Source organism: Rhinopithecus roxellana, chromosome 19 (assembly GCF_007565055.1).
Source record: "Rhinopithecus roxellana isolate Shanxi Qingling chromosome 19, ASM756505v1, whole genome shotgun sequence".
Classification (NCBI taxonomy): domain Eukaryota; kingdom Metazoa; phylum Chordata; class Mammalia; order Primates; family Cercopithecidae; genus Rhinopithecus; species Rhinopithecus roxellana.
In genome coordinates this window covers 71,969,692-71,994,664 of record NC_044567.1, presented here as the reverse complement: position 1 = coordinate 71,994,664, position 24,973 = coordinate 71,969,692, and the positions used below count along the sequence as shown (strand labels likewise).

General features: G+C 46.7%; 1 protein-coding gene across 2 annotated transcripts in view; it reads left to right on the top strand.

Annotated features, from left to right (window-relative positions):
• LSM12 (LSM12 homolog) overlaps positions 1 to 23,408 on the top strand; it is a 36,653-nt gene extending 13,245 nt beyond the window's left edge. The window contains exons 3-5 of one of the 2 annotated variants that reach the window (XM_010353939.2): positions 18,092 to 18,201; positions 20,461 to 20,587; positions 21,743 to 23,408. In XM_010353939.2, the coding sequence (XP_010352241.1) occupies positions 18,092 to 18,201; positions 20,461 to 20,587; positions 21,743 to 21,835 (330 nt within the window). In that variant the 3' untranslated portion in view covers positions 21,836 to 23,408. Of the gene's footprint in view, positions 1 to 18,091; positions 18,202 to 20,460; positions 20,588 to 20,896; positions 21,095 to 21,742 lie in introns of those variants that run through there. The other variant, XM_030922664.1, reaches the window with a different exon arrangement.
• The last annotated feature ends 1,565 nt before the right edge of the window (positions 23,409 to 24,973 follow it).

The following is a 24,973-nucleotide window of genomic DNA, read 5'->3' as shown; positions in this document are numbered from 1 at the left end:
AACTCCTGGCCTCAAGTGTTCCTCCCACCTCAGCCTCCCAAAGTGGTGGGATTATGGGAGTAAGCTACTGCGCCCAGCCAGAGTTTACTTTTTTTTTTTAGACGGAGTTTTTTTACTCTTCTTGCCCAGACTGGGGAACCTCCGCCTCCCGATTTCAAGTGATTCTGCTGCCTCAGCCTCCTGAGTAGCTGGGATTACAGGCATGCACCACCACACTCAGCTAATTTTTTTTTTTTGTATTTTTAGTAGAGGTGGGGTTTCTCCATGTTGGTCAGGCTGGTCTCAAACTCCTGACCTCAGGTGATCTGCCCACCTCAGCCTCCCAAAGTGCTGGGATTACAGGCATGAGCCACCACGCCCTACCCAGGGTACCTTTAGGTATCATGTCACATTGAGGGAAGAATTTGTTTTTATTTTGAATTCTACCAGTTTCACAGCTAAAATTCAGTATGACCCTATGGCTTTCTGGTGATTTGAGGGTTAAACCCAAGTATGAGTAAATTCCTGGGGTTGATATGATAATTATTGCATTGTGGCCTATGTTTGTGGACATAGCCTATTAGCAGGGCTCTCGGTTATATCTATCTATTTATTTGTTTATTTATTTTTTTCTTTTTTTTTTTTTGAGACGGAGTCTTGCTCTGTCGCCCGGGCTGGAGTGCAGTGGCCAGATCTCAGCTCACTGCAAGCTCCGCCTCCCGGGCTCATGCCATTCTCCTGCCTCAGCCTCCCGAGTAGCTGGGACTACAGGCACCCGCCAGGTCGCCCGGCTAGTTTTTTTTTTTTTTGTATTTTTAGTAGAGACGGGGTTTCACCATGTTAGCCAGGATGGTCTTGATCTCCTGACCTCGTGATCCGCCCGTCTCGGCCTCCCAAAGTGCTGGGATTACAGGCTTGAGCCACCGCGCCCGGCCTATCTATTTATTTATATATATTTTTGAGACAGGGTCTTACTCTGTCACCCAGGCTAGAGTGCAGTGGTATGATCTCTGCTCACTGCAACTTCCACCTCCTGTGCTAAAGTAATTCTGCCTCAGCCTCCTGAGTAGCTGGGACTATAGGCACACACCACCATGCCTGGCTAATTTTTTTTTTGTTTTTTTGTATTTTTAGTAGAGACGGGGCTTCACCATGTTGCCTAGGCTGGTCTTAAACTCCTGAGCTCAGATCAGATGATCCACCCTCTTCAGCCTCCGAAAGTGCTTGTATTACAGGCATGAGCCACTGCGCCTGGCCCTTGGTAACATCTTGACCCTAATGTGTTGAGGTGTGAACATGTCCAGTAAAGTCAGAGATGGCCTGGCCAGCCTATGTTTAGCTATGTATATTTTAGTAGGAAGTAGAAGGTATGTGAATGTGGGAAGGAAGAACCACTTGTCTAAGGCAAGCAAATTTTTGCTACAGATAGTTTTTCTGGCTTCTAGAGGCTATAACCTCATGATTAACTGGATTAGAAAATGTTTCTGGCTGAGTGCAGTGGCTCACATCTGTAATCCCAGCACTTTGGGAGGCCGAGGCGGGCACATCACAAGGTCAGGAGTTCGAGACCAGTCTGGCCAATATGGTGAAAATACTAAAAATAGAAAAGTACTCTACTAAAAATAGAAAAATTAGCCAGGTGTAGTGTCACACGCCTATAGTCCCAGCTACTCAAGAGGCTGAGGCAGGAGAATCACTTGAACCCGGAGGCAGAGGTTGCAGCGAGCTGAGATTGCACCACTGCACTCCAGCCTGGGCGACAGTGAGACTCTGTCTGAAAATTAAAGAAGGAAAAAGAAAAAGAAAATGTTGCCAAGGCCACAGTCCCTGATGAGAGTCCATGGGTAAAACTTGCACCTGGCTTTGAGCAGGCAGCTGTTTCATCATAGAAGTGTCATGAAGATACAGGTGGGAGATGGAGAGGAAGAGCCTCAGAAAGGTGGAATAATTTATTGCCATTTAAAACATCACTGACTTGCTGGGTGTGGTGACTCATACCTGTAGTCCCAGCACTATGGGAGGCTGAGGTGGGTAGATTGCTTGAGGCCAGGAGGTCAAAACCAGCTTGGGCAACATAGACCCTGTCTGTACAAAAAAATACAAAATTAGCCAGGCGTAATGGTGTGCCTGTAGTCCCAGCTACTTTGGAGACTGAGGTGGGAGGATCACTTGAACCTGGGGAAGTCAAGGCTTCAGTGAGCTGCAATCATGTCACTGCACTCCAGCCTGGGTGACAGAGTGAGACCCTGTCTAAAAACAAGAACAACAAAACCCACTGGCTTTTTGAAGTCAGATTCAGTGGCATTCAATCTTTGGGGTCAACCTGACAGAATCATGATGGGGGTACAGTGCTGCAGGGTAGAACTCATGACTCGGTTCAGGTTATAGTGCATGACAGTCTGCTGACATAGTGGGGCTCTTGTTAAGTCAAGAGTTTAGTTCCCAAGGGGACCTTCTTGGCCTCATAGGACATGGAAGTGGGGAGTAGGACAATTGTTGTCCTCCTGAAAAGATAAATTGCTGAGCCCAGGTGAGTCTGGCAGAGTTGTGCCATAGGTGTGTTGTTGTAGCCACCTCTGCACCCTACCCTTGACGTGGAGACAGTTCAAAATAAGGACATTAGGGTGGGTCAGTGGTCGTATTTGCTCCAGTACTAAGGGAAGGGTATTCTAACGAAAACTTTTTCTGGCAGAGAACAGGCTTGGGGTGGGGTAGGGGAACCAAACAAGTGATAGAGTCAAATTCTGGCAATAGAATTTTAAGACTAGCTCAGGTAAATACCAGAAACTACCCTGGAGACTGAAGCAAATTCTACTTGAGCTGGAAAATTAAAGGGTCTACACATTATGCTAAAAGTATGGTGGAGTAAGATATAGGGAGTTTGAAGAACAGCTGTGTTTTTCCAACTGTGCTGTTAATGAATGTGTGACCTCTCATTAGTCCCTTAACCTCTGGGAACTGTTTTATGATCGGTCCTCTGAATCTTTGATAGTCATTGTTTCTTCTCCTTTTTTCTGCCTTCCCTCTTGTACTCTCTCCCTTCAAGGTGCTGGGAAATGCCAGGATGATTAAGACACTGCTCTTGCCCTCCAGAATCTCACATTTGTTAGGTGTAGTGAGGGACAGCAGCATCTAATTTAGTGATAACAATATGGTGAGACCCGCTCTGCATTAGTGGTCATATGTGCAAGGTACATGAGAGCATAGAGCAGGGAAGAACAAACTTTTTCTATAAAGGGCCAGATAATAAATCTTTTAGGCTGTATTGGCCATATGGTCTTGGTCACATCTACTCGACCTTGCCTTTGTAGCAAAGCAGCCCTAGACAACGTGTAAACAAGTGGGCATAGCTGTGTTCCAATAAAACTTACCTAAGACAAGTGGTTGGCTGAATTTGGCACACAGCAGGCAGTTTGCCAACCCTTGGTATAGAGTAGTGAGCATTTTAGGGAAGACACTTCAGATGTGACAATGGAGGAGGGGCTTGAAAAATACATGGCAATTATTCAGAGAAAGGGAAGGAAAAGAAAGGGGATCAAGCTGATTTGGAATGCTCAGTTTGTCCACCTCTGCAATTTAGAACCTGATGCTTTTCTGTTGAGCTGAACTGGAGGTTGTTCTTAAAAAGGAGGGAAGAGGCCGGGCGTGGTGGCTCAAGCCTGTAATCCCAGCACTTTGGGAGGCTGAGGCGGGCGGATCACGAGGTCACGAGATCAAGACCATCCTGGCTAACCTGGTGAAACCCCATCTCTACTAAAAAATACAAAAAACTAGCCAGGCGAGGTGGTGGGCACCTGTAGTCCCAGCTACTGGGGAGGCTGAGGCAGGAGAATGGCATAAACCTGGGAGGCGGAGCTTGCAGTGAGCTGAGATCCGGCCACTGCACTCCAGCCTGGGTGACACAGCGAGACTCCGTCTCAAAAAAAAAAAAAAAAGAAGAGACTATTGAAGAACAGTATTTATTTTTCAGACAGCGTGTAGCACGTTATTTATTTATATTTTTAAGACAGAGTTTCCCTCTTGTGGCCCAGGCCGGAGTGGTGATTTATTTATTTATATATATATTTTTAAGATAGAGTTTGGGTCTTGTCGCCCAGGCTGGAGTTCAATGGCACGGTCTCAGCTCATTGCAACCTCCACCTCCTGGCTTCAAGCGATTCTCCTGCCTCAGCCCCCCAAGTAGCTGGGATTATAGGTACCCACCACCATGCCCGGCTAATTTTTGTAATTTTAGTAAAGACAGGGTTTCATCATGTTGGGCAGGTTGGTCTCAAACTCCTGACCTCACATGATCCACCCGCCTCAGCCTCCCAAAGTGCTGGGATTACAAGTGTGAGCCACCACACCTGGCCTGTTTGTTTTTTTTAAAGACAAGGCCTTGCTCTGTTGTCCAGGCTAGTGTGTAGTGGTTCGAACACGGCTTGCAGCAGCCTTGACATCCTGGGCTCAAGTGATCCTCCCACTTTAGCCTTTCAAGTAGCTGAGACTACAGGTGTGTGCCACCACACCTGGCTGATTTTTTAAAATTTTATTTTTTTGCAGAGACAGGGTCTCACTGTGTTGCCCAGACTGGGTTCAGTTTTTTTTTTTTTTTTTTTTTTTTTTTTTTAAATTTAGAGACAGGGACCTGCTCTGTTGCTCAGACTGGGATGCAGTGACATGATCATAGCTTACTGCAGCCTCGACCTCCTCGGCTCCAACGTGCACCACTGTGCCTGGCTAATTTAAACTTTTAAAATTTTTTCTAAGATGGAGTCTTTCTTTGTCACCCGGGCTGGAGTGCAGTAGCATCATCTTGGCTCATTGCTACCTCTGCCTCCCTGGTTCAAAAATTCTCTTGCTTCAGCCTCCCAGGTAGCTGGGATTACAGGCACATGCCACCACATCCAGCTGATTTTTGTATTTTTAGTAGAGATGGGGTTTTGTTGGCCAGGCTGGTCTTGAACTCCTGACCTCAAGTGATCCACCCGCCTCGGCCTCTCAAAGTGCTGGGATTATAAGCGTGAACCACTGTGCCTGTCCTAATTTTTTTTTTGGTAGAGTCAGGGGCCTTGCTATGTTGCCCAGTCTGGTCTTGCAGCCCTGGACTCAAGCCATCCTCCTGTCTTGGCCTCCTAAAGTGTTAGAGTTACGGGTATGAGCCACCAATCCTGGCCTGATTCAGTATTTTGATTCACTGTTATTTATTTACTCATATGTATTCTGGGACATAACTTCAAGTAGAGTACTGTATTTTTTTAGTTCTTAACTGTCCAATTTGTAGGGAACAGTATATGTTTATGTTTTTTCCCGAGACAGGGTCTTACTCTGTCACTCAGATTGGAGTGCAGTGGTACAATCTCACCTCACTGCCACCTCCTTCTCCTAGGCACAAGCTAGGCTCCCGAGTAGCTGGGACCAGAGGAACATGCCACCACACCCAGCTAATTTTTTTTTTTTTTTTTTTGAGTCGAAGTCTCGCTCTGTTGCCAGGCTGGAGCACAGTGGCACGATCTTTGCCCACTGCACCCTCCACCTCCTACGTTCAAGCAATTCTCCTGCCTTAGCAGTAGCTGGGACTATAGGTGCCTGCCACTACACCTGGCTAATTTTTTTTTTTTTTGAGACGAAATCTTGCTCTGTTGCCAGGCTGGAGCGCAGTGGCACGATCTTGGCCCACTGCACCCTCCACCTCCTACGTTCAAGCAATTCTCCTGCCTTAGCAGTAGCTGGGACTATAGGTGCCTGCCACTACGCCTGGCTAATTTTTTTTTTTTTTTTTGAGACGGAGTCTCGCTCTGTCGCCCAGGCTGGAGTGCAGTGGCCGGATCTCAGCTCACTGCAAGCTCCGCCTCCTGGATTTACGCCATTCTCCTGCCTCAGCCTCCCAAGTAGTTGGGACTACAGGCGCCCACCACCTCGCCCGGCTAGTTTTTTGTGTTTTTTAGTAGAGACGGGGTTTCACCGTATTAGCCAGGATGGTCTCAATCTCCTGACCTCGTGATCCCCCCGTCTCGGCCTCCCAAAGTGCTGGGATTACAGGTTTGAGCCACTGCGCCCAGCCACTTTTTGTATTTTTAGTAGAGATGGGGTTTCACCATATTGGCCAGGCTGGTCTCGAACTCCTGACCTTGTGATCTGCCCTCCTCTGTCTCCCAAAGTGCTGGGATTACAGGCATGAGCCACTGCTCCTAGCCAATTTTTGTATTTTTAGTAGAGAGGGGGTTTCACCGTGTTGGTCACGATGGTCTCGATCTCTTGATCTCATGATCCGCCCACCTCAGCCTCCCAAAATGTTGGGATTTCAGGTGTGAGCCACTATGCCCAGCCCCACAGCTAATTTGTTAAAAAAATTTTTGTACAGACAGGGTTTTGCCATGTTTCCCAGGCTGGTCTCAAACCCCTGAGCTCAAAGTATCCACCCACCTGTCTCCCAAAGTGCTAGAATTACGGGTGTGAGCTACCACGCCTATCCAGAAACAGTATTTTATTAGAAATGTTCAGGCCACTGGGTGCAGTGGCTCACGCCTGTAATTCCAACATTTTGGGAGGCTGAGGTGGGCGGATCACTTAAGGTCAGGAGTTCGAGACCAGCTTGGCCAACAGGGTGAAACCCCATCTCTTCTCAAAATACAAAAATTAGCTGGGTGTTGTGGCACGTGCCTGTAATTCTAGCTACTCTGGAGGCTGAGGCAGGAGAATCACTTGAACCCGGGAGGTGGAGTTTACAGTGAACCTAGATCACGCCTCTGAACTCCAGCCTGAGCAACAGAGCGAGACTCTATCTCAAAAAAAATAGAAAAAAGAAATGTTTAGGCACAAACTTTCAGCTAGGAACAGTTGACCTGGGGATGCTGATATTTGGAAGATATATTTTTGAGAGGCTGTTTGTTGCTAGCTAAGAATGAAGGCTTTGGCGGGGTGCGGTGGCTCACGCCTGTAACCCCAACACTTTGGGAGGCCGAGGCAGGTGGATTACCTGAGGTCAAGAGTTTGAGACCAGCCTGGCAAACCCCCGTCTGGGGGCAGAACCCCGTCTGTACTAAAAAAAAAAAAATACAAAATTAGCTGGGCATGGTGTCACATGTCTGTAATGACAGCTACTTGGGAGGATGAGGCAGGAGAATTGCTTGAACCTGGGAGGTGGAGGTTGCCGTGAGCTGAGATCACGTCATTCCAGCCTGGGTAATAAGAGAGAAACTCCGTCTCAAAAAAATAAAAAGAATAAAGACTTTCCAAGAGCCTACCCCATATTCGAAACATAGGGAACATGCAAGGGCCCTTATGATGACAGTTGTTCTTAGCCACTCTGGTCTGCCATCCCTTGACAGGCTTGCAGGCATCACAGACAGTTCTGGGCAGCAGCTGCAGTGTTTCCTAAGCCCTCTGTGAGGGCAGCTGGTTGGAAGACCCAAATACACAGAGAACACAAACTGAGAGTGGCTCATTGGAGTCAGTAGGTCACACCCAGCAGGCTTCTCTGGCTTCTCTGCTTCCCTTGTTGTATCAGCTGTCTCAGCCTGTTAAATACTTGTAGTAGGAATCCCTCTGGATTCCCCACAGCACCTGTGCCTTCCTGGTCTGGGCATGTGGAAATAAGATGGCCCAGCTGGTGACTAAATAACAAGATGAAGTGCATGTTGCTTGGATTTTGTTCTTTTGGCTCCTCCCTTTTCCTTCCATGTCACTGCATGCAGACGAGATGTGTGTCCTTGGTGTTCATTAAATCACTCAATTGCGGGATGCAGTGGCTCATGCCTTTAATCCCAGCACTTTGGGAGGCTGAGGCGGGGGGATTGCTAGAGGCCAGAAGTTCAAGACCAGCCTGGGCAATATAGCAAGACCTTGTCTCTACAAAAATAAAAAAAAAAGTAGCTGGGTGTGGTGGCGCATGCCTATAGTCTCAGCTACTCAGTAGACTGAGGTGGGAAGATCGCTTGAGCCCAGGAGTATGTGGCTGCATTGCGCTAGGATCATGCCACTGCGCTCAAGCCTGAGCAGAAGAGTGAGACCTTGTCTCTTAAAAACAAAGAAACGGCCAGGCGCGGTGGCTCAAGCCTGTAATCCCAGCACTTTGGGAGGCCGAGACGGGCGGATCATGAGGTCAGGAGATCGAGACCATCCTGGCTAACGCGGTGAAACCCCGTCTCTACTAAAAAATACAAAAAACTAGCCGGGCGTGGTGGCGGGCGCCTGTAGTCCCAGCTACTCAGGAGGCTGAGGCAGGAGAATGGCGTGAATCCGGGAGGCGGAGCTTGCAGTGAGCTGAGATCCGGCCACTGCACTCCAGCCTGGGCGACAGAGCAAGACTCCGTCTCAAAAAAAAAAAAAAAAAAAAAAAAAAACAAAGAAACAAGACCGGGCGCGGTGGCTCACGCCTGTAATCCCAGCACTTTGGGAGGCCGAGGTGGGCGGATCATGAAGTCAGAATGATCGAGACCATCCTGGCTAACAAGGTGGAACCCCGTCTCTACTAAAAATACAAAAAAATTAGCCGGGCACGGTGGCGGGCGCCTGTAGTCCCAGCTACTTGGGAGGCTGAGGCAGGAGAATGGTGTGAACCCGGGAGGCGGAGCTTGCAGTGAGCCATGATCGCGCCACTGCACTCCAGCCTGGGCGACAGAGCGAGACTCCGTCTCAAAAAACAAACAAACAAACAAAAATAAGGGTTACCCAGCATCAGGCATGATTCGAAGCCCTTTTTTTTTTTTTTTTTTTTTTTTTTTTTTTTTTAAAGACAGAGTGTCTGTCACACAGGCTGGAATGCAGTGGCACAAGCTCAACTCACTGCAGCTTCCATCTCCTGGGTTCAAACGATTCTCCTGCTTCAGCCTCCCAAGTAGCTGGGACTACAGATGTGCACTAGCACGCCAGGCGCTTATTTTTGTATTTTCGGTAGAGGCAGGGTTTCACAGTGTTGGCCAGGCTGGTCGGAACTCAAGTGATCTTCCTGCCTTGGCCTCCCAAAGTGCTGGGATTATAGGCATGAGCCATCGCGCCCAGCCTAGAAGCCTTTTAATATTGATGTGCTTTGGTATCGAATGCATATACTTTTCTCCTTTGCCCACATCAAGGTGCTATATATAAAACGGGCACAGGAGGAAGCACTGGTTAGTATACAAGGACTGTGTTTTCACTGGGAATCATGCAGAATGAAAGGAGAGCCAGGTAAGCACAGGTTGTCACGTGCAGTGATTTCAAGTAAGCCATATGCACATTAATAACAAATATTTGTAAGTTTATGCTTCTTGGTTTGCCTGAACCCAGTGTGTTCTTAAACTTGATACTTTTTATTCTTTGAGATGCTGACCAGTTAGTGCTTGTAACTAATTGATAGTGAAGCCAGCAGCTATCGTGTTTGCATTGAAAATGAGTGTAGTATGGGTGATAGTCATGGAATTTTTATGATAAACTTTTTTTTTTTTGAGACAGTCTCTCTCTGTCGCCCAGGCTAGAGTGTAGTGGCGCAAGCTCGGCTAACTGAAACCTCTGCCTCCTGAGTTCAAGCAATTCCTCTGCCTCAGCCTCCCGAGTAGATGGGACTACAGGCGTATGTCACCATGCCGGGCTGATTTTTGTAATTTTTGTAGAGATGGGGTTTCACCATGTTGACCCAGGTTGGTCTCTAATTCCTGGGCTCAAGTGATCTGCCTTCCTTGGCCTCCCAAAGTGCTGGGATTACAGGCATGAGCCACTGTCCTTGACCTGGAAAAAAATTTTCTGTGTTTTCCTGCATAAAGAAAATGAAAAGAGACCGGGCGCGGTGGCTCACGCCTGTAATCTCAGCACTTTGGGAGGCCGAGGCGGGCGGATCACAAGGTCAGGAGATCGAGACCACGGTGAAACCCTCTCTCTACTAAAAATACAAAAGATTGGCCGGGCGCGGTGGCGGGCGCCTGTGGTCCCAGCTGCTCCAGAGGCTGAGGCAGGAGAATGGCGTGAACCCAGGAGGCGGAGCTTGCAGTGAGCTGAGGTCCAGCCACTTGCACACCCCAGCCTGGGCGACAGAGTGAGATTCCGTCTCAAAAAAAAAAAAAAAAAAGAATAAAAAGAAAATAATAATAATGATAATAAGACAGTCCAGGCTGGGCATGGTGACTCATGCCTGTAATCCTAGCACTTTGGGAGGCCGAGGCAGGTGAATCACCTGAGGTCAGGAGTTGGAGACCAGCCTGACCAATATGGTGAAACCCCCTCTCTACTAAAAATGCAAAAATTAGCTGGGCATGGTGGCAGGGGCCTGTAGCCCTAGCTACTCGGGAGGCTGAGGCAGGAGAATTGCTTGAACCCGGGAGGCAGAGGTTGCGGTGAGCCAAGATGGCGCCACTGCACTCCAGTCTGGGCGACAGAGTGAGATTCCATCTCAAAAAAAAAGCCAGTCCAATTTAAAAATGAGCAAAAGCTTTGAATACTGTATCAGAGAAGATGCAGTAAATATAAGTAAGCACATAAGATGCTTGATATCAGTAGACATAAAGGAAGTACAAGTGAAAACCACAGTGTGAAACTGCTACACTTCTGCTAAAATGGCTAAGATCAGAAAGGCTAACAGTACCCAGTATTGGTGAGTAGGTGGCAGATTCAGAACTATCAAACATTAGGGCTGGGCACTGTGGCTCATGCCTGTAATCCCAGCACTTTGGGAGGTTGAGGCGGGTGGATCACGAGGTGAGGAATTCGAGACCAGCCTGGCCAACATAGTGAAACCCCGTCTCTACTAAAAATACAAAAATTAGCCGGGCGTGGTGGCAGGCGCCTATAATCCCAGCTACTTGGGAGGCTGAGGCAGAGAATAGCTTGAACCTGGGTGGCAGAGGTTGCAGTGAGCCGAGATTGCGCCACTGCACTCCAGCCTGGGTGACAGAGTGAGTGAGACTCTGTCTCAAAAATAAATAAATAAATAAATAAGAGAGAGAGACTTGTAGATCTCACCATTGCATTCCAGCCCGGGTGACAGTCAGAGACTCTGTCAAAAAAAACCCAAAAAACTGCCGGGCGCAGTGGCTCAAGCCTATAATCCTAGCACTTTGGGAGGCCGAGACGGGCAGATCACGAGGTTAGGAGTTCGAGACCATCCTGGCTAACCCCGTGAAACCCCGTCTCTACTGAAAAATAGAAAAAACTAGCCAGGCGAGGTGCTGGGCGCCTGTAGTCCCAGCTACTCGGGAGGCTGAGGCAGGAGAATGGCATGAACCCGGGAGGCGGAGCTTCCAGTGAGCGGAGATCTGGCCACTGCACTCCAGCCTGGGTGACAGAGCAAGACTCCGTCTCAAAAAAAAAAGAAAAAAAAAAATCAAAAAACTATCAAACATTACTGGTGACAGTGTAAAATGTTACAATCACTGTAGAAAACAATTTGATGGTTTTTTTTTTTTTTTTTTTTGAGACGGAGTCTCGCTGTGTCGCCCAGTCTGGAGTGCAGTAGCCAGATCTCAGCTCACTGCAAGCTCCGCCTCCTGGGTTTACACCATTCTCCTGCCTCAGCCTCCTGAGTAGCTGGGACTACAGGCGCCCGCCACCTCGCCCGGCTAGTTTTTTGTATTTTTTAGTAGAGACGGGGTTTCACCAGTGTTAGCCAGGATGGTCTCGATCTCCTGACCTCGTGATCCACCCGTATCGGCCTCCCAAAGTGCTGGGATTACAGGCTTGAGCCACCGCGCCCGGCCTTTTTTTTTTTTTTTTTTTTTTTTGAGACAGAGTCTAGCTCTGTCCCCCAGGCTGGAGTGCAGTGGCGGGATCTCGGCTCACTGCACGCTTGCCTCCTGGGTTCACGCCATTCTCCTGCCTCAGCCTCCCCAGTAGCTGGGACTACAGGTGCCCGCCACCACACCTGACTGATTTTTTGCATTTTTAGTAGAGACGGGGTTTCACCTTGTTAACCAGGATGGTCTCGATCTCCTGACCTTGTGATCCACTTGCCTCAGCCTCCCAAAGTGCTGGGATTACAGGCATGAGCCCCCGCCTTTTGTTTTGTTTTTGAGGAAGCTTCAATTGAGGAAGACAATTACTTTAAAAGTTAAACATAGGCCGGGCGCGGTGGCTCAAGCCTGTAATCCCAGCACTTTGGGAGGCTGAGACGGGCGGATCACGAGGTCAGGAGATCGAGACCATCCTGGCTAACCCCGTGAAACCCCGTCTCTACTAAAAATACAAAAAAAACTAGCCGGGCGAGGTGGCGGGCGCCTGTAGTCCCAGCTACTCGGGAGGCTGAGGCAGGAGAATGGCGTAAACCCGGGAGGCGGAGCTTGCAGTGAGCTGAGATCTGGCCACTGCACTCCAGTCCGGGCGACAGAGCGAGACTCCGCCTCAAAAAAAAAATAAAAAAAATAAAAAAAAAATAAAAGTTAAACATTTACCATATGACCCAGAAATTCTACTCTTAGTTATCTACCCAACAAAAGTAAAAAAATGTCCACACACAGAGACTTTTTACTTTTAAAAAGTAAAATGTTTTTACTTTTACATGCCCAAAGACTTGTGTGTGATTGCTGCCAAAAACTGGAAACAGCCGGCTAGGGTGGCTCACATCTGTAATCCCAGCACCTTAGGAGGCCAAGGTGGGTGGATTGTTTGAACTCAGGAGTTCAAGACCATCGTGGGCAATATGGTTAAATTCCATCTCTACAAAAAAATACTAAAACTTAGCTGGGCGTGGTGGTGTGCGTCTGTGGTCCCAGTTAACTTGGGAAGCTGAGGTGGGAGGATTGCTTGAGCCCAGTGGGTGGAGGTTGCAGTGAGCTGAGATTGTGTCGTTGCGTTCTGGCCTGGGTGATAGAGTGAGACTCTGTTTCAGAAAACACAAAAAACAAAACTGGGAACAATTCAGATTTTGATCAATTGTCCATCAACTAGTGAATAAATATATAAAAGATAGAACTGTATCCTCATAGTGGAATGCTGTCTAGCAATTTAAAAAACTATTGGTACGTGAAACAAAATGGATGAACCTCAGAAACATGCTAAGTGAAAGAAGCCAGAGACATAAGTCAACATATTTTATGATTGCATTTATATGAAATATCTGGTAAAGGAAAAACTATAGAAATCAACATACTGTGTGGTTCCATTTATGTGAAATATCTAGTAAAGGAAAAACTATAGAAATAGATTTAAGGCCAGGCGTGGTGGCTCACTCGTGTAATCCCAGCACTTTGGGAGGCCGAGGCGGGCAGATCACGAGGTCAGGAGTTGGAGACCAGCCTGGCCAACATGGTGAAACCCTGTCTCTACTAAAAATATAAAAATTAGCCAGGTGTGGTGGTGAGCACCTGTAATCCCAGCTACTTGGGAGGCTGAGGCAGGAGAATCGCTTGAACCTGGGAGGCGGAGGTTGCAGTGAGGCGATATCGCACCACTGCCCTCTAGCCTGGGTGACAGAGCAAGACTTCGTCTCAAAAAAAAAGAAAGATTTTAAAAAGTTATCTTGGTGGCCCTCCCAAGCCTAAAAGGTACATTCTACACTCTCTCTACTGAGGGCAGCCTTTATTGGTTTTCTCCAGTGGTTTGACAAAAACTATAAACTTACTAAGTCGGAATAATTGGGCCATTTATAGGTAAATAGTCATTTGCAAAAATATGTGGGAAAGTTTAGATTTGTACGGTAGCTAAATTGAGGGTAGAGTGATAATCGTTTGCTTTACAAAAGAAGGCATATTCATGTTCTGTATGAGTTTTCATAACTAAAAAAAGGACAAGGTAATCTTCCTCTCCCCACCCCCAATTTCTTTTATTGACAGCGGTCTCCCCCATTGATGGGGACCCCTAATTGATGGGGTCCTCTCTAGGAGATTTTGTCACATTTGTACAGCTTCCTGTTAAAAGCAGATCCCTGTAGCTCAGTCCAGATCCTTAAAGCATTACTGTAGGTTGGGGATATTGGGGGCAAACTGAAAATACGTAGTCAGCTTACAGTCATTTCTGCTGACTTTTCCAAGTGCCCCCTTACATCATTTAGCATTTGGGATCTGTTTGCATTAGAATTGAAATGGAGAATTGTCTAATCCATTCTCCTTTGCTTTTGGAGCATTTAGGGGAGATTGCACTTACTTGCACAACTGGTATTTTGGCGGGGGTGGGGGGTGTATTTTGAAATCGTTGTTCTATAACCAGTGTGTCATTGTTACTCAGCCTGTCTAAAGAATCACTTCTGGCTGAGATTTATATCCATTTTATTTTCTCTCTGGCAAAAATTCAAGTGGCTCTTCTTCCAGCTTTTTTTCCTCCCCTTCTCTAGCTTAATTTGTCAGTTCCATTCTTAAACATTCTGCATAGATGCCTGGTTTCCTGAGCCAACTCTTGTCTCTTACTAAATGGGGTGATGTTATGTTTTTAAGCTACTATGTAGGTGACAAAGACATTTTACTCTTTGAGCGTTCAGACTATCTAGTCAACACAAGCTTTATAGAGGCAGCTTTCTCTGACCCAGCATTTGGAGATGATTTTGATTTTCAGGAATAAATGTTTTTAAAGGGGATTGAGGTTTCAAAGTGAGATCCTCCAGTCTGCTTGTAAGGTAAATGCCTGCCTGACCACTAGATGCTTCCCAGGAGCTCTGCCACCCTCCAGTTTTTCCTTCTTTCCTTGAAGATTTTTTTTTTTTTTTTTTTTTTTTAAATAGAGGCAGGGTCCCACTATGTCGCCCAGACTGGTCTGTAACTACTGGGCTTAAGTGATCCTCCCACCTCAGCCTCCCAAAATTCTGGGATTACAGGCGTGAGCCACGGCGCTGGCCGAATTCAGATTTTCTTAAGGCATTGTTTGGAAAGCAAAATTCTAGGAAACTCCTTCTTAGGTTGCAATGAGCTGAGATCGCACCACTGTACCAGCATGGGCCACAGAGCAAGACTCCGTCTCAAAAAAAAAAAAAGAAAAGGGAAACTTCTTGTTACCAGGGTGTTTTTGGTGCTTGAGTAAGCGTTGCTTGTTGCTGCTTAAAATACATCATCATCAGCTCTCTTTCCATAGAAACTACATAGAAGCTACAAGGCTTTCTTGCTACAGTTGGGATTGCCACTGCTTCGAATGCTGTCAGCCTGTGTGTTTATTTGTCTGTAAAGTTATAGCCTGGTGGGGCCAGAATGGCAGCCAGTCTTGAAAGATTATATATATATTGCTGCTGTATTTGTTTCTCTCCACGTCCTAGAGATCCTGTGAAAAAGGAGCTCTGGCTTCAGATCACTGCAGAGTTTTGCCATCTTCCCTCTCTTACCCAGGGAGGCTGAAATGACAGCATGAGCTGGCCTTCTGTGCTCACACCCGCTTCTCCTTCCTAAGACAGTCTTTGAAACTTGCAAGGACAAGAATACCCAGTGCCACATGGCAATAGAAGGCCTCCTTTTTTTTCATAGTCAAGCCTAAGCCTTGACAAAGTGCTTAATTTTATAAACAAAGAATTAGACACTTGGTTTACTTCCACTACTATAAAACTATGCTTGGAGCCAGGCGCGGTGGCTCACGCCTGTAATCCCAGCACTTTGGGAGGCTGAGGCGGGTGGATCACCTGAGGTCAGGAGTTCGAGACCAGCCTGGCCAACATGGTGAAACCCTGTCTCTACTAAAAATACAAAAAAATGGCCGGGCATGGTGGCTAATGCCTGTAATCCCAGCACTTTGGGAGGCCAAAGTGGACGGATCACGAGGTTAGGAGATCGAGACCATTCTGGCTAACACAGTGAAACCCTATGTCTACCAAAAAAATACAAAAAAATGTATCCGGGCATGGTGGCAGGCACCTGTAGTCCTAGCTACTCGGGAAGCTGAGGCAGGAGAATGACGTGAACCCAGAGGCGGAGCTTGCAGTGAGCAGAGCTTGTGCCACTGCACTCCAGCCTGGGCGACAGAGCAAGACTGTCTTAAAAAAAAAAAAAAAAAAAGCTGGGGGGGGTGGTGTGCGCCTGTAATCCCAGCTACTCGGGAGGCTGAGACAGGAGAATCGCTTGAACCTGGAAGGCGGAGGTTGCAGTGAGCTGAGATGGCGCCATTGCACTCCGGCCTGGGCAACAAGAGCAAAACTCAAGAAAAAAAGCTATGCTTGGTTTATGGTTTGATGGATCACTGTAAAAGCAGAATATAAATGTTTGGAGATTCCAAGCATCAAGGTACTTTTGGAACTTGCTGTAGGTATGCCCCCCCCCCTTTTTTTTTTGAGACGGTGTGTTGCTCTGTCGCCCAGGCTGGAGTGCAGTGGCGTGATCTCGGCTCACTGCAGTCTCTTCCTCCCGGATTCAAGCGATTCTCTTGTCTCAGCCTCCTGAGTAGCTTGGATTAAAGCGCGCACCACCACACCCATCTAATCTTTGTATTTTTAGTAGACACGGGGTTTCACCATGTTGACCAGGTTGATCTCAAACTCCTGACCTCAGGTGATCCGTCTGCCTTGGCATCTCAGAGTGCTGGGATTACAGGCGTAAGCTACCGTGCCCGGCCAGTGCCTCTTATTTAAGGAACTGATGTTTGGGGACAAATTGTGTGTTTTCATGTGTGTTTGCACATGTGCTGCAGCATTATTAGACTCAGCTGTTTATGTTCATGGGTGTGAAAAGTCTCCAGATTATTTGTTGGACTTTTAAGATGCATTGTTTGCCTTTGTTTTAACTACCTTGTCTAGCACATTTGTTTTGTCTTACACTCAGACAAATTTGTACCTCCAGAATCTCTAGCAACCAGTAGTGTGGGGTGTGGATCAGAAATGTGCTGGAGAGGTGATAGGGATTGACAGGGTAGAATTTACTAGATTGTAGTAGACTACCAGATTTTACTAGATTTTCTTTTGATCAGTTTGTGGATTGTTCCACCAGAGGGCAGTGAAGGAACAGAGATGACGTAGAATTCAGACTCTTCCTTTTTCTCAAAAACGGGACAGGGTTGCCTTTAGCTGAAGCAAAGGTGGACAGCGTTTATGGTTAGATTTACTTGAGTCCTGGCTCCTTATGTGAGCACAGATAATGTACTATAAGAGTTTTTAGAGGCTCAAATTGTGGTCTGTGAAGGTGTAGTATGTATTAATTTTTAAACTGGAGGCTCTAGCGCAACAGCTCATAAACGTTCCTAATTTTCATCTTAACATGGAAATTGTGTGTGTGTGTGTGTGTGTGTGTGTGTATTTTTTTTTTTAAGAGACAGAGTCTTGCTTCTTTGCCCAGGCTGGAGTACAGTAGCATGACCTCGGCTCACTGCAACATCTGCCTGCTGGGTTCAAGTGATTCTGCTGCCTCAGCCTTCTGAGTAGCTGGGATTAAAGGCGTGCACCACCATGCCCGGCTAATTTTTGTAATTTTAGTAGAGATGGGGTTTCACCATGTTGGCCAGCCTGGTCTCGAACTCCCGATCTCAGTGATACACCCAGTTAGAAGTGTGTGTGTGTGTGTGTGTGTGTGTGTGTGTGAGAATATTTTTTTTTTTTTTTTTTGAGACGGAGTCTTGCTCTGTCACCCAGGCTAGAGTGCAGTGGCACGATCTTGGCTCCCTGCAACCATCTTCTCCTGGTTCAAGCAATTCTCTGCCTCAGCCTTCCAAGTAGCTGGAATTATAGGAGGCCCCCACCACGCCTGGCTAATTTTTTTTTTTTTTTGTATTTTTAATAGAAACAGGGTTTCAACCATCTTGGCCAGGCTGGTCTTGACCTCCTGACCATGTGATCCACCTGCCTCGGCCTCCCAAAATGCTGGGATTACAAGCATGAGCCACCACCCCTGGTCGGAAATGTATATATTTTTAAATCTCTGACCATCATTTGCCATCACATAGTCCCCCAGCCACACTCTATAATTTTTAAAGTGCTTTATTTTCTTCCTAGTGCTTATCACTGTCTGAAATTATCTTGCTTTTGGTTACTTTTTTATAGTCTGTCTCCCCCACCCACTTCAGGCTGTATTTAGCCTAGCATAGTGAATGTCTGGCACATGGTAGGTATGCAGTAAGTATTAGAAGGAAGGAAGGAACATTTTCTTGGAATACCGGTAACTGTTCAGGTATGTTGTGGATTTTTAAAATTTGTTTCACTTTTCATTTCTGAGAAAACAGAAATCTGTCCAAACCAGTCTTTCTTGGCCTCCTTTCTTCAGCTTAGGTCCTGACTGTTGGGAAGAATGAAGATGAATCCTATTCTGAGTCTCTTTCCTCTCTTCCACCCTAGCTTGCCAGCAAAGCACGGACAGAGAAGGAGGAGAAGCTGAGCCAGGCCTATGCAATCAGTGCTGGTGTCTCTCTAGAGGGCCAGCAGCTCTTCCAGACCATTCACAAGACGTGAGTTGGGGGATCGGATAGGTCTTTTGTCCTGGGGTAATGTGACCTGGTTGTGCTGTCTGGTGGCAGGCTTTTGGGTGGTTGTCTCCTAAAAGTCTACTGGGGAAGCTGGTAGGGTATTGGCAAAACGCCGGCATCCAGAGGTGCGGGTGCTGTAGCCCCCTTTCCACACAGAAGACAAGTTGTCTTCTCTGGTCTTCAGTTTCTTGTCTGTAAAACTTAGTTTTGGATTAGATTATCCTTAAGGGTCCCTTCTAGACCTAGTAGTCCATAACTTAGAACTAGTGATTTCTTCTCTTTGGTTTTGTTGTTTTGTGCCTTTCTCTAAAAGCTGATGCAGTTTTTATTAAGGGAAAGTTGTATCTATATCACTTTTCCCAATATAGATTGGGATGAACACAGAGTTAGAGCAGGTCACCTTCTTACCACCTCTTAAAAGACATTTTGTTGGTCAGGTGCGGTGGCTCATGCCTGTAATCCCAGCACTTTGGGAGGCTCAGGCGGTAAATCACCTGAGGTCGGGAGTTCCAAAGCAGCCTGACCAACATGGTGAAACCCCCATCTCTACTAAAAATACAAAATTAGCCAGGTGTGGTGGTGCATGCCTGTAATCCCAGCTACTCAGCAGGCTGAGGCAGGAGATTCGCTCGAACCCTGGAGGTGGAGGTTGTGGTGAGCCGAGATCATGCCACTGCACTCCAGCCTGGGCAACAAGAGCAAAACTCCGTCTCAAAAAAAAAAAAAAGACATTTTTTTCACAGCAGAAGTCATTTGACTCTCCACTAGCTTCCCTAGCTGCTGAAAAACTGGAACATTTGACACCCCTCTCCACCCCCACTCCCCACCCCACACTGCCTTCTGTTACTCTGTTTAACCACCCTGGATCTGGTACACAGATGGCAGCTGGCATCAGAGCTGTTTGAGGCCGTGGTGTGAGTATCTGAACATTTACAGGTATGTGAAGGAACTCTCAGTCACATCAGCTGCCCTGGGGCTTCCCAAGTGTGAACTGGAATGGGTTTTCCCAGTCTGGCAAGTGCCCAACTGTCTGATAATTGAGAAGAGCCAGTCTGAAGAGCAGCTCCCATTATAGGTGATAGGGTCAGAGAAGATGGGGAGTTTGTTCTCTTTTTTTTTTTTTTTTTTTGAGTCAGAGTCTCACTCTGTCGCCAGACTGGAGTCCAGTGGTTCAATCTTGGCTCACTGCAATCTCTGCCTCCCAGGTTCAAGCGATTCTCCTGCTTCACCCTCCCGAGTAAGTGGGACTACAGGCGTGCAGCCCCACGCCCAGCTAATTTTTGTATTTTTAGTAGAGACAGCGTTTCATCATGTTGGCCAGGATGGTCTCGATCTCCTGACCTCATGGTCCGCCTTCTTTGGCCTCCCAAAGTGCTGGGATTACAGGTGTGAGCCACCACGCCTGACTTCTCTCTTTTTTTTTTTATACAGGGTCTCACTTTTACCGCCTAGGTTGGAGTGCAGTGGTGCAATTTTAGCTTACTGTAGCCTCGATCTCCCTGGCTCAGGTGATTCTCCCACCTCAGCCTCTGGAGTAACTGGGACTACAGACGGATGCCACCACTACTGGCTAATTTTTTGTATGTATTTTTAGTAGAGACGAGTTTTTGCCATGTTGCCCAAGCTGGTCTCCAACTCCTGGACTCAAGCAGTCTACCTGCCTCAGCCTCCCAAAGCGCTGAGATTACAGGTGTGAGCCACCGCGCCCAGCCTGTTCTCCTATCTTTCTACAGGTGGTGTTTCTCCCTAGGCCAATGGTTGGCAAACTACGCCAGCAGACCAGATCTGCTCATCTGTTTTACCTATTGTCCATGGCTACTTTTGCACAACTATGGCAGAACTCAGTGCTAGTTGTAACAGACGATATGGCCTGCAAAACCTAAAATGTTTGTTAAGAGACCATTAAGAGAAAAAGTTTGCCAGCCTCTGCCCTAGGCTACTATCTTAGTTTGGATTCTTAAGGCTACCATCACATTTTTATGACTCTCCAGGTCTCTGATGCTTCAGAGTAACAATTTCTGGGCTCTCCTAAGAATAAATGTGCATGAGTTTCATTGCTTTTCTAGCCAGTGGCACCCAAGGAATGTTTCTTGGCTACTATATGGGCTGCTGGTGTCTAGTTGTTGGCTGAGTGGTGAGCTGGGAACTTGGGATCAGCCATCTGGAGTTATTTATTCATCAGACAGGAGATGTAGGATGCCCCCAAGAGGTTACATTTCGCCTGCTGTCTTCTCCTTCCAGCATTAAAGACTGTAAATGGCAAGAAAAAAACATCGTAGTCATGGAAGAAGTTGTTATTACACCCCCATATCAAGTGGAAAACTGTAAAGGCAAAGAGGGGAGTGCACTGAGCCATGTACGCAAAATAGTAAGTAAAGGAGCCTTGAAACTCTAGGGGAGAGAGGATGGTTCCTCGGGCCTTCAGTCTTTAGCACCAGAGCAGGACATTGTGCTACAGTCTCTGCCTCCTGTAGCATCACTGTCTGGCCTCCCTGCACTGTGGGGCTCTGCAGCTGTGGCTTGGCTACTCCTGTGGGAATGGAACCACTGGGTGATATGGAGTGAAGTGAGTGGGTGACCCTATGTCCTTTGCTGGATTTTTGGAATTAGCAAGCCTGTTCCGTGGTGTTGGGCCTGAGCAGTTTCTCTCATCCCATACTGAGTTTTTCTTTTTTAGAGACAGAGTCTCGCTCTGTCGCCCACGCTGGAGTGCAGTGGCGCGATCTCAGCTCACTGCAAGCTCCGCCTCCCGGGTTCAAGCGATTCTCCTGCCTCAGCCTCCCGAGTACCTGGGACTGCAGGCATATTCTACCACACCCGGCTAGAGATGGGGTTTCACCATGTTGGCCAGGCTGGTCTCGAACTCCTGACCTGAAGTGATCTACCCACCTCGGCCTCCCAAAGTGCTGGGATTGCAGGTATGAGCCACCATGCCTGGCCCCATACTGGGTTTTTCTTAGCTGCAGATACCCTTCTAGAAAGATCTGGTTGGTATAAATCAGTTGTTGTTGGTGTCTCTGGCCCTGCATACATCACTGGACTTAGCATTTGTTAAAACAAACTTACAAAACACTCCTGCTTTTTTTTTTTTCTCTGAGGAACATTGAGAGACCAACATTGTATTTTTTTTTTTCTCTGAGGAACATTGAGAGACCAACATTGTAGATGTAGGAGGTATGATAAGACTGTAATCCCCCCACCAGCTTTTCATTTTGTACTTGTGTATAGAAGAGAGTAGGAGTTTAGGTCATGATTATCTCCCTTCATTGTATTTTATAGTTTAGTTTGTAGATTCACCTTCTTCTAGCCAATCTTAGTGGAAACTGCAAAAAAAATGTAGCTGCAGCGGGAGGCCCTGGCCTACCTTGTGGTTGGGAAGGCCAATAGACAGCAAGGGCAAAGGTGCCTGGATAGTACATGGGCTGGACAGCCAGGATGGGACTGTGGAAACCTGGGTTGGATTGTTTGGGAGACCTTTCTTGCCCATCTCCTTTATTGACCTGTGTTGCCTGGTCTTTTTCAGGTTGAAAAACATTTTAGAGACGTGGAAAGCCAAAAGATACTGCAACGTTCACAAGCCCAGCAACCACAGAAGGAGGCTGCCCTGTCATCCTGAGTCCGTACACATGGAGGACTCTTCCAGCATCCAGCCAAGGAGGCGCTGGTGGTGGCTTCAGCGGAGGCAGGCCGGGGGAGGGAAGGGATCCTATATGTCCTGTTGGCTCTTAACATAGGGTCAGCATTTCCAAATCTTAGACTTGAACAAACAAAACACCCAACAAAAAAGAACAAGAGAATAATTTAAAAGTTGAATCATTACTTGACTAACAGACTTCGGTCCACCATGTCCTTTTCACAGCCCTCTTCTGGAACAGTCACCTTGTTAATTTTATTTTTGAAAATTCTTTTCCCACTCTGCCCTTTTACTTCTGACTTTCCTTTCCTAGTCTGTTCCTGCCATTCTGTTTTTATAAGTGGCTACACTTGCCTTCTGAATGATTGAAAGAAACTTTTACATCTTTTCTTCCAAAATAAAAGTAACAAGCTGACTGTGATTCTTAAGTTGAGACCAGAGCAGCAAAGGTCTCACTTTAAATTTTTCTTTGTTTTCTTTTCCTTTTTTTTTTCTTTTCTTTTTTTTTTTTTTTTTGCACAGGGCATGGCTTGAATTAGTTTTATTTTTCTTAACTTTAAATATATATATGAAAATATATATTAAAATGTTCTCTAAATATTTTCTGCTTCTTGCAGGTCTCTTTTTACTAGATCATGGCTATTCTTCCCACCTCATCCCTCTGAAAATAAAAATGTATTGCCCTCCCCACCATCCATAGCCAGGCCTCTAACCTGACTTGGTGCAAGAGATTCTTGCTGTGAAGTTTGTAGAGCCAGTGTGCGGATAGAATTTGGCTTTGAGGGTTCCTGATGGCTTTTTAGTCTTTAACTGTGTGTGTACCAGTCTCACATTTGGCCCAAACCTCAGGATTCTCCCTCTGCCTGTCTTACTTCATGGTACTAGAAGAACTTCCTCGTCACTCTCTCCACGTGAGAGAGTCAGCTGCCCTTTCTCCTGTGCCTCTGCAGGAAGAATTCTTGTGCATGGCACATCTCAGCTCCTCTTTGAGGGATAGTTTTCTTTGATAAGAAACCTGGAGTCCATTTACTCTGACCTCTCTTTAAATCTATATCCAGAGCCACAACCCAGGAAAAAGCTTGGGTGATCCGTAAGTTCTCTTCTCCTGCTGTCCTCTTGCTCTTATGCCCCACCCCAACTCCCCTTAAATTTTACAAGCTTATGACAGTTTGTATGTGCTCAGCCAATGAGCAGAAAACCTGGAAAGAATTTCTGGACTTTAGCCCACCAGTGTGTCTGGTTGACTAACCTGCTGAGAGCTAAAATTGGCACCCATTGCCCCGTGCCTTCAGGCAGTCTCATGGGGCAGAGCATGCCACGATCTGAATATCAGGCACTGAGTGGAATGTGGGTGAAGCTCACATGACTGGCTAGAGCTTTGGGGGTGGGGTGGGGGTTAACTACTATTTTTTTGGCCATGATCTCTTTCCCCTTCCTTTTTTTTTAATTAAATAAATGGATCAAAATTAAATAATTCAAGCCCTGCCTTCAAAATGAATTTTTTTTTTAGTATTATTTAGCAAAAACAATAAAACCCAAATTTTTTTAACCATCACTCATGTCTCAGGTTTGTGCGTCCTTTAGAGGCCCCAGGGGAGAGGATCCAAGGTATCCCTAAGACGGTATGTCTGTCTGGTTTGACCTTTCCCTTTAGAGTCTCTACTTCCTACTATTTACCCTCTCTTTTCACCCCCAAGGACTCATCCAGGAATATAGTGCAGCGTGTAATTTAAGAAGGGGGTCCAGGGTTTGGAGTGGTGTGTAGGTGGAGTGTGGGGAAAAGGCTATAGTCACATACATAGAACCGTTTGTTACAGGACTGTTTGGAGGCACAAATGGTCGGCGAGCTGAGAAGTAAACTTTCAGATCCACATGCCTCTGGTCAGAACTTGATTTAAAGAACTGAGCCTTTGGCCAGGCGTGGTGGCTTACACCTGTAATCCCAGCACTTTGGGAGGCCAAGGCGGGCGGATCTCAAGGTCAGGAGATCGAGACCATCCTGGTTAGCATGATGAAACCCCGTCTCTACTAAAAATACAAAAAATTAGCTGGACGTGGTGGCCGGCGCCTGTAGTCCCAGCTACTCAGGAGGCTGAGGCAGGAGAATGGCGTGAACCCGGGAGGCAGAGCTTGCAGTGAGCGAGATAGCGCCACTGCACTCCAGCCTTGGTGACACAGCAAGACTCCGTCTCAAAAAAAAAAAAAAAAAAAACAGCCTTTGATTTAGCCTACATGGGAATGTAGACTTAGAGAAGGTGAGAAAGGGAGAAGGAAAGAGACCTTGTAAGATCTAGAAAGCCTAAGAGATACTATGAAAGGAGTGGAGGTGATTAATTAGTGGGAAATAGCAAGCCTGGGAGGAAGCTCTTCATCATGTGTCCCACATCTTCCTGTCCCCACTACTAGTCTTTAATTCTGTAAATGCGGGGAAGTGAGTATCAACTGGGTTTGGTAGGAAGCACTTTTGACTCCTAAGTTTTAGTTGCTAAAATGATGTGGAGCTTTAAGCACTTCAAGAGGTGGAGTTAGTGTCGTTGGAAAGGCAGGCAGTCGGTTATGGAAAAAAGAACAAGGGCTTTGATAACTTCGTTCCTAATGTTGTTCCTGGCTAAGTCATTTCATCTTTCTTAGCCTTAAATTTCCCAACTGTAAATGTGGAAATAATATCCATTTCCTAGGATTGGTATGAAGGGTTAATAAGATATCTTAAACGCCTAATACTTAGAAAGTGCTCTGTAAATGTTAGTATAAATGTTAGCTTGATCCTTGGATAGTTAAATCTGGAGGTGAGATTGGAGTAGATGATTTCCAGAAGTGCCATGTTTGCTTTAGGAGCCTAAGTTTAGGCCAGGTGCAGTGGCTCACGCCTGTAGTCCCAGCACTTTACGAGGCCGAGGCAGGATCTCAAGACCGTTCTGGGTGGCATAGTGAGACCCCCGTCTCTACAAAAAATAAGTTAAAAAAAATTAGACAGATGCGATTGTACATGCCTGTAGTCCCAGCTACTTGGGAGACTGAGGTGGGAAGATCACTTGAGCCAGGGAGGTTAAGGCTGCAGTGAGCTGTGATTGTACCAGTGTGCTCCAGGATGCACTCCAACCTGGTGACAGCAAGATGCTG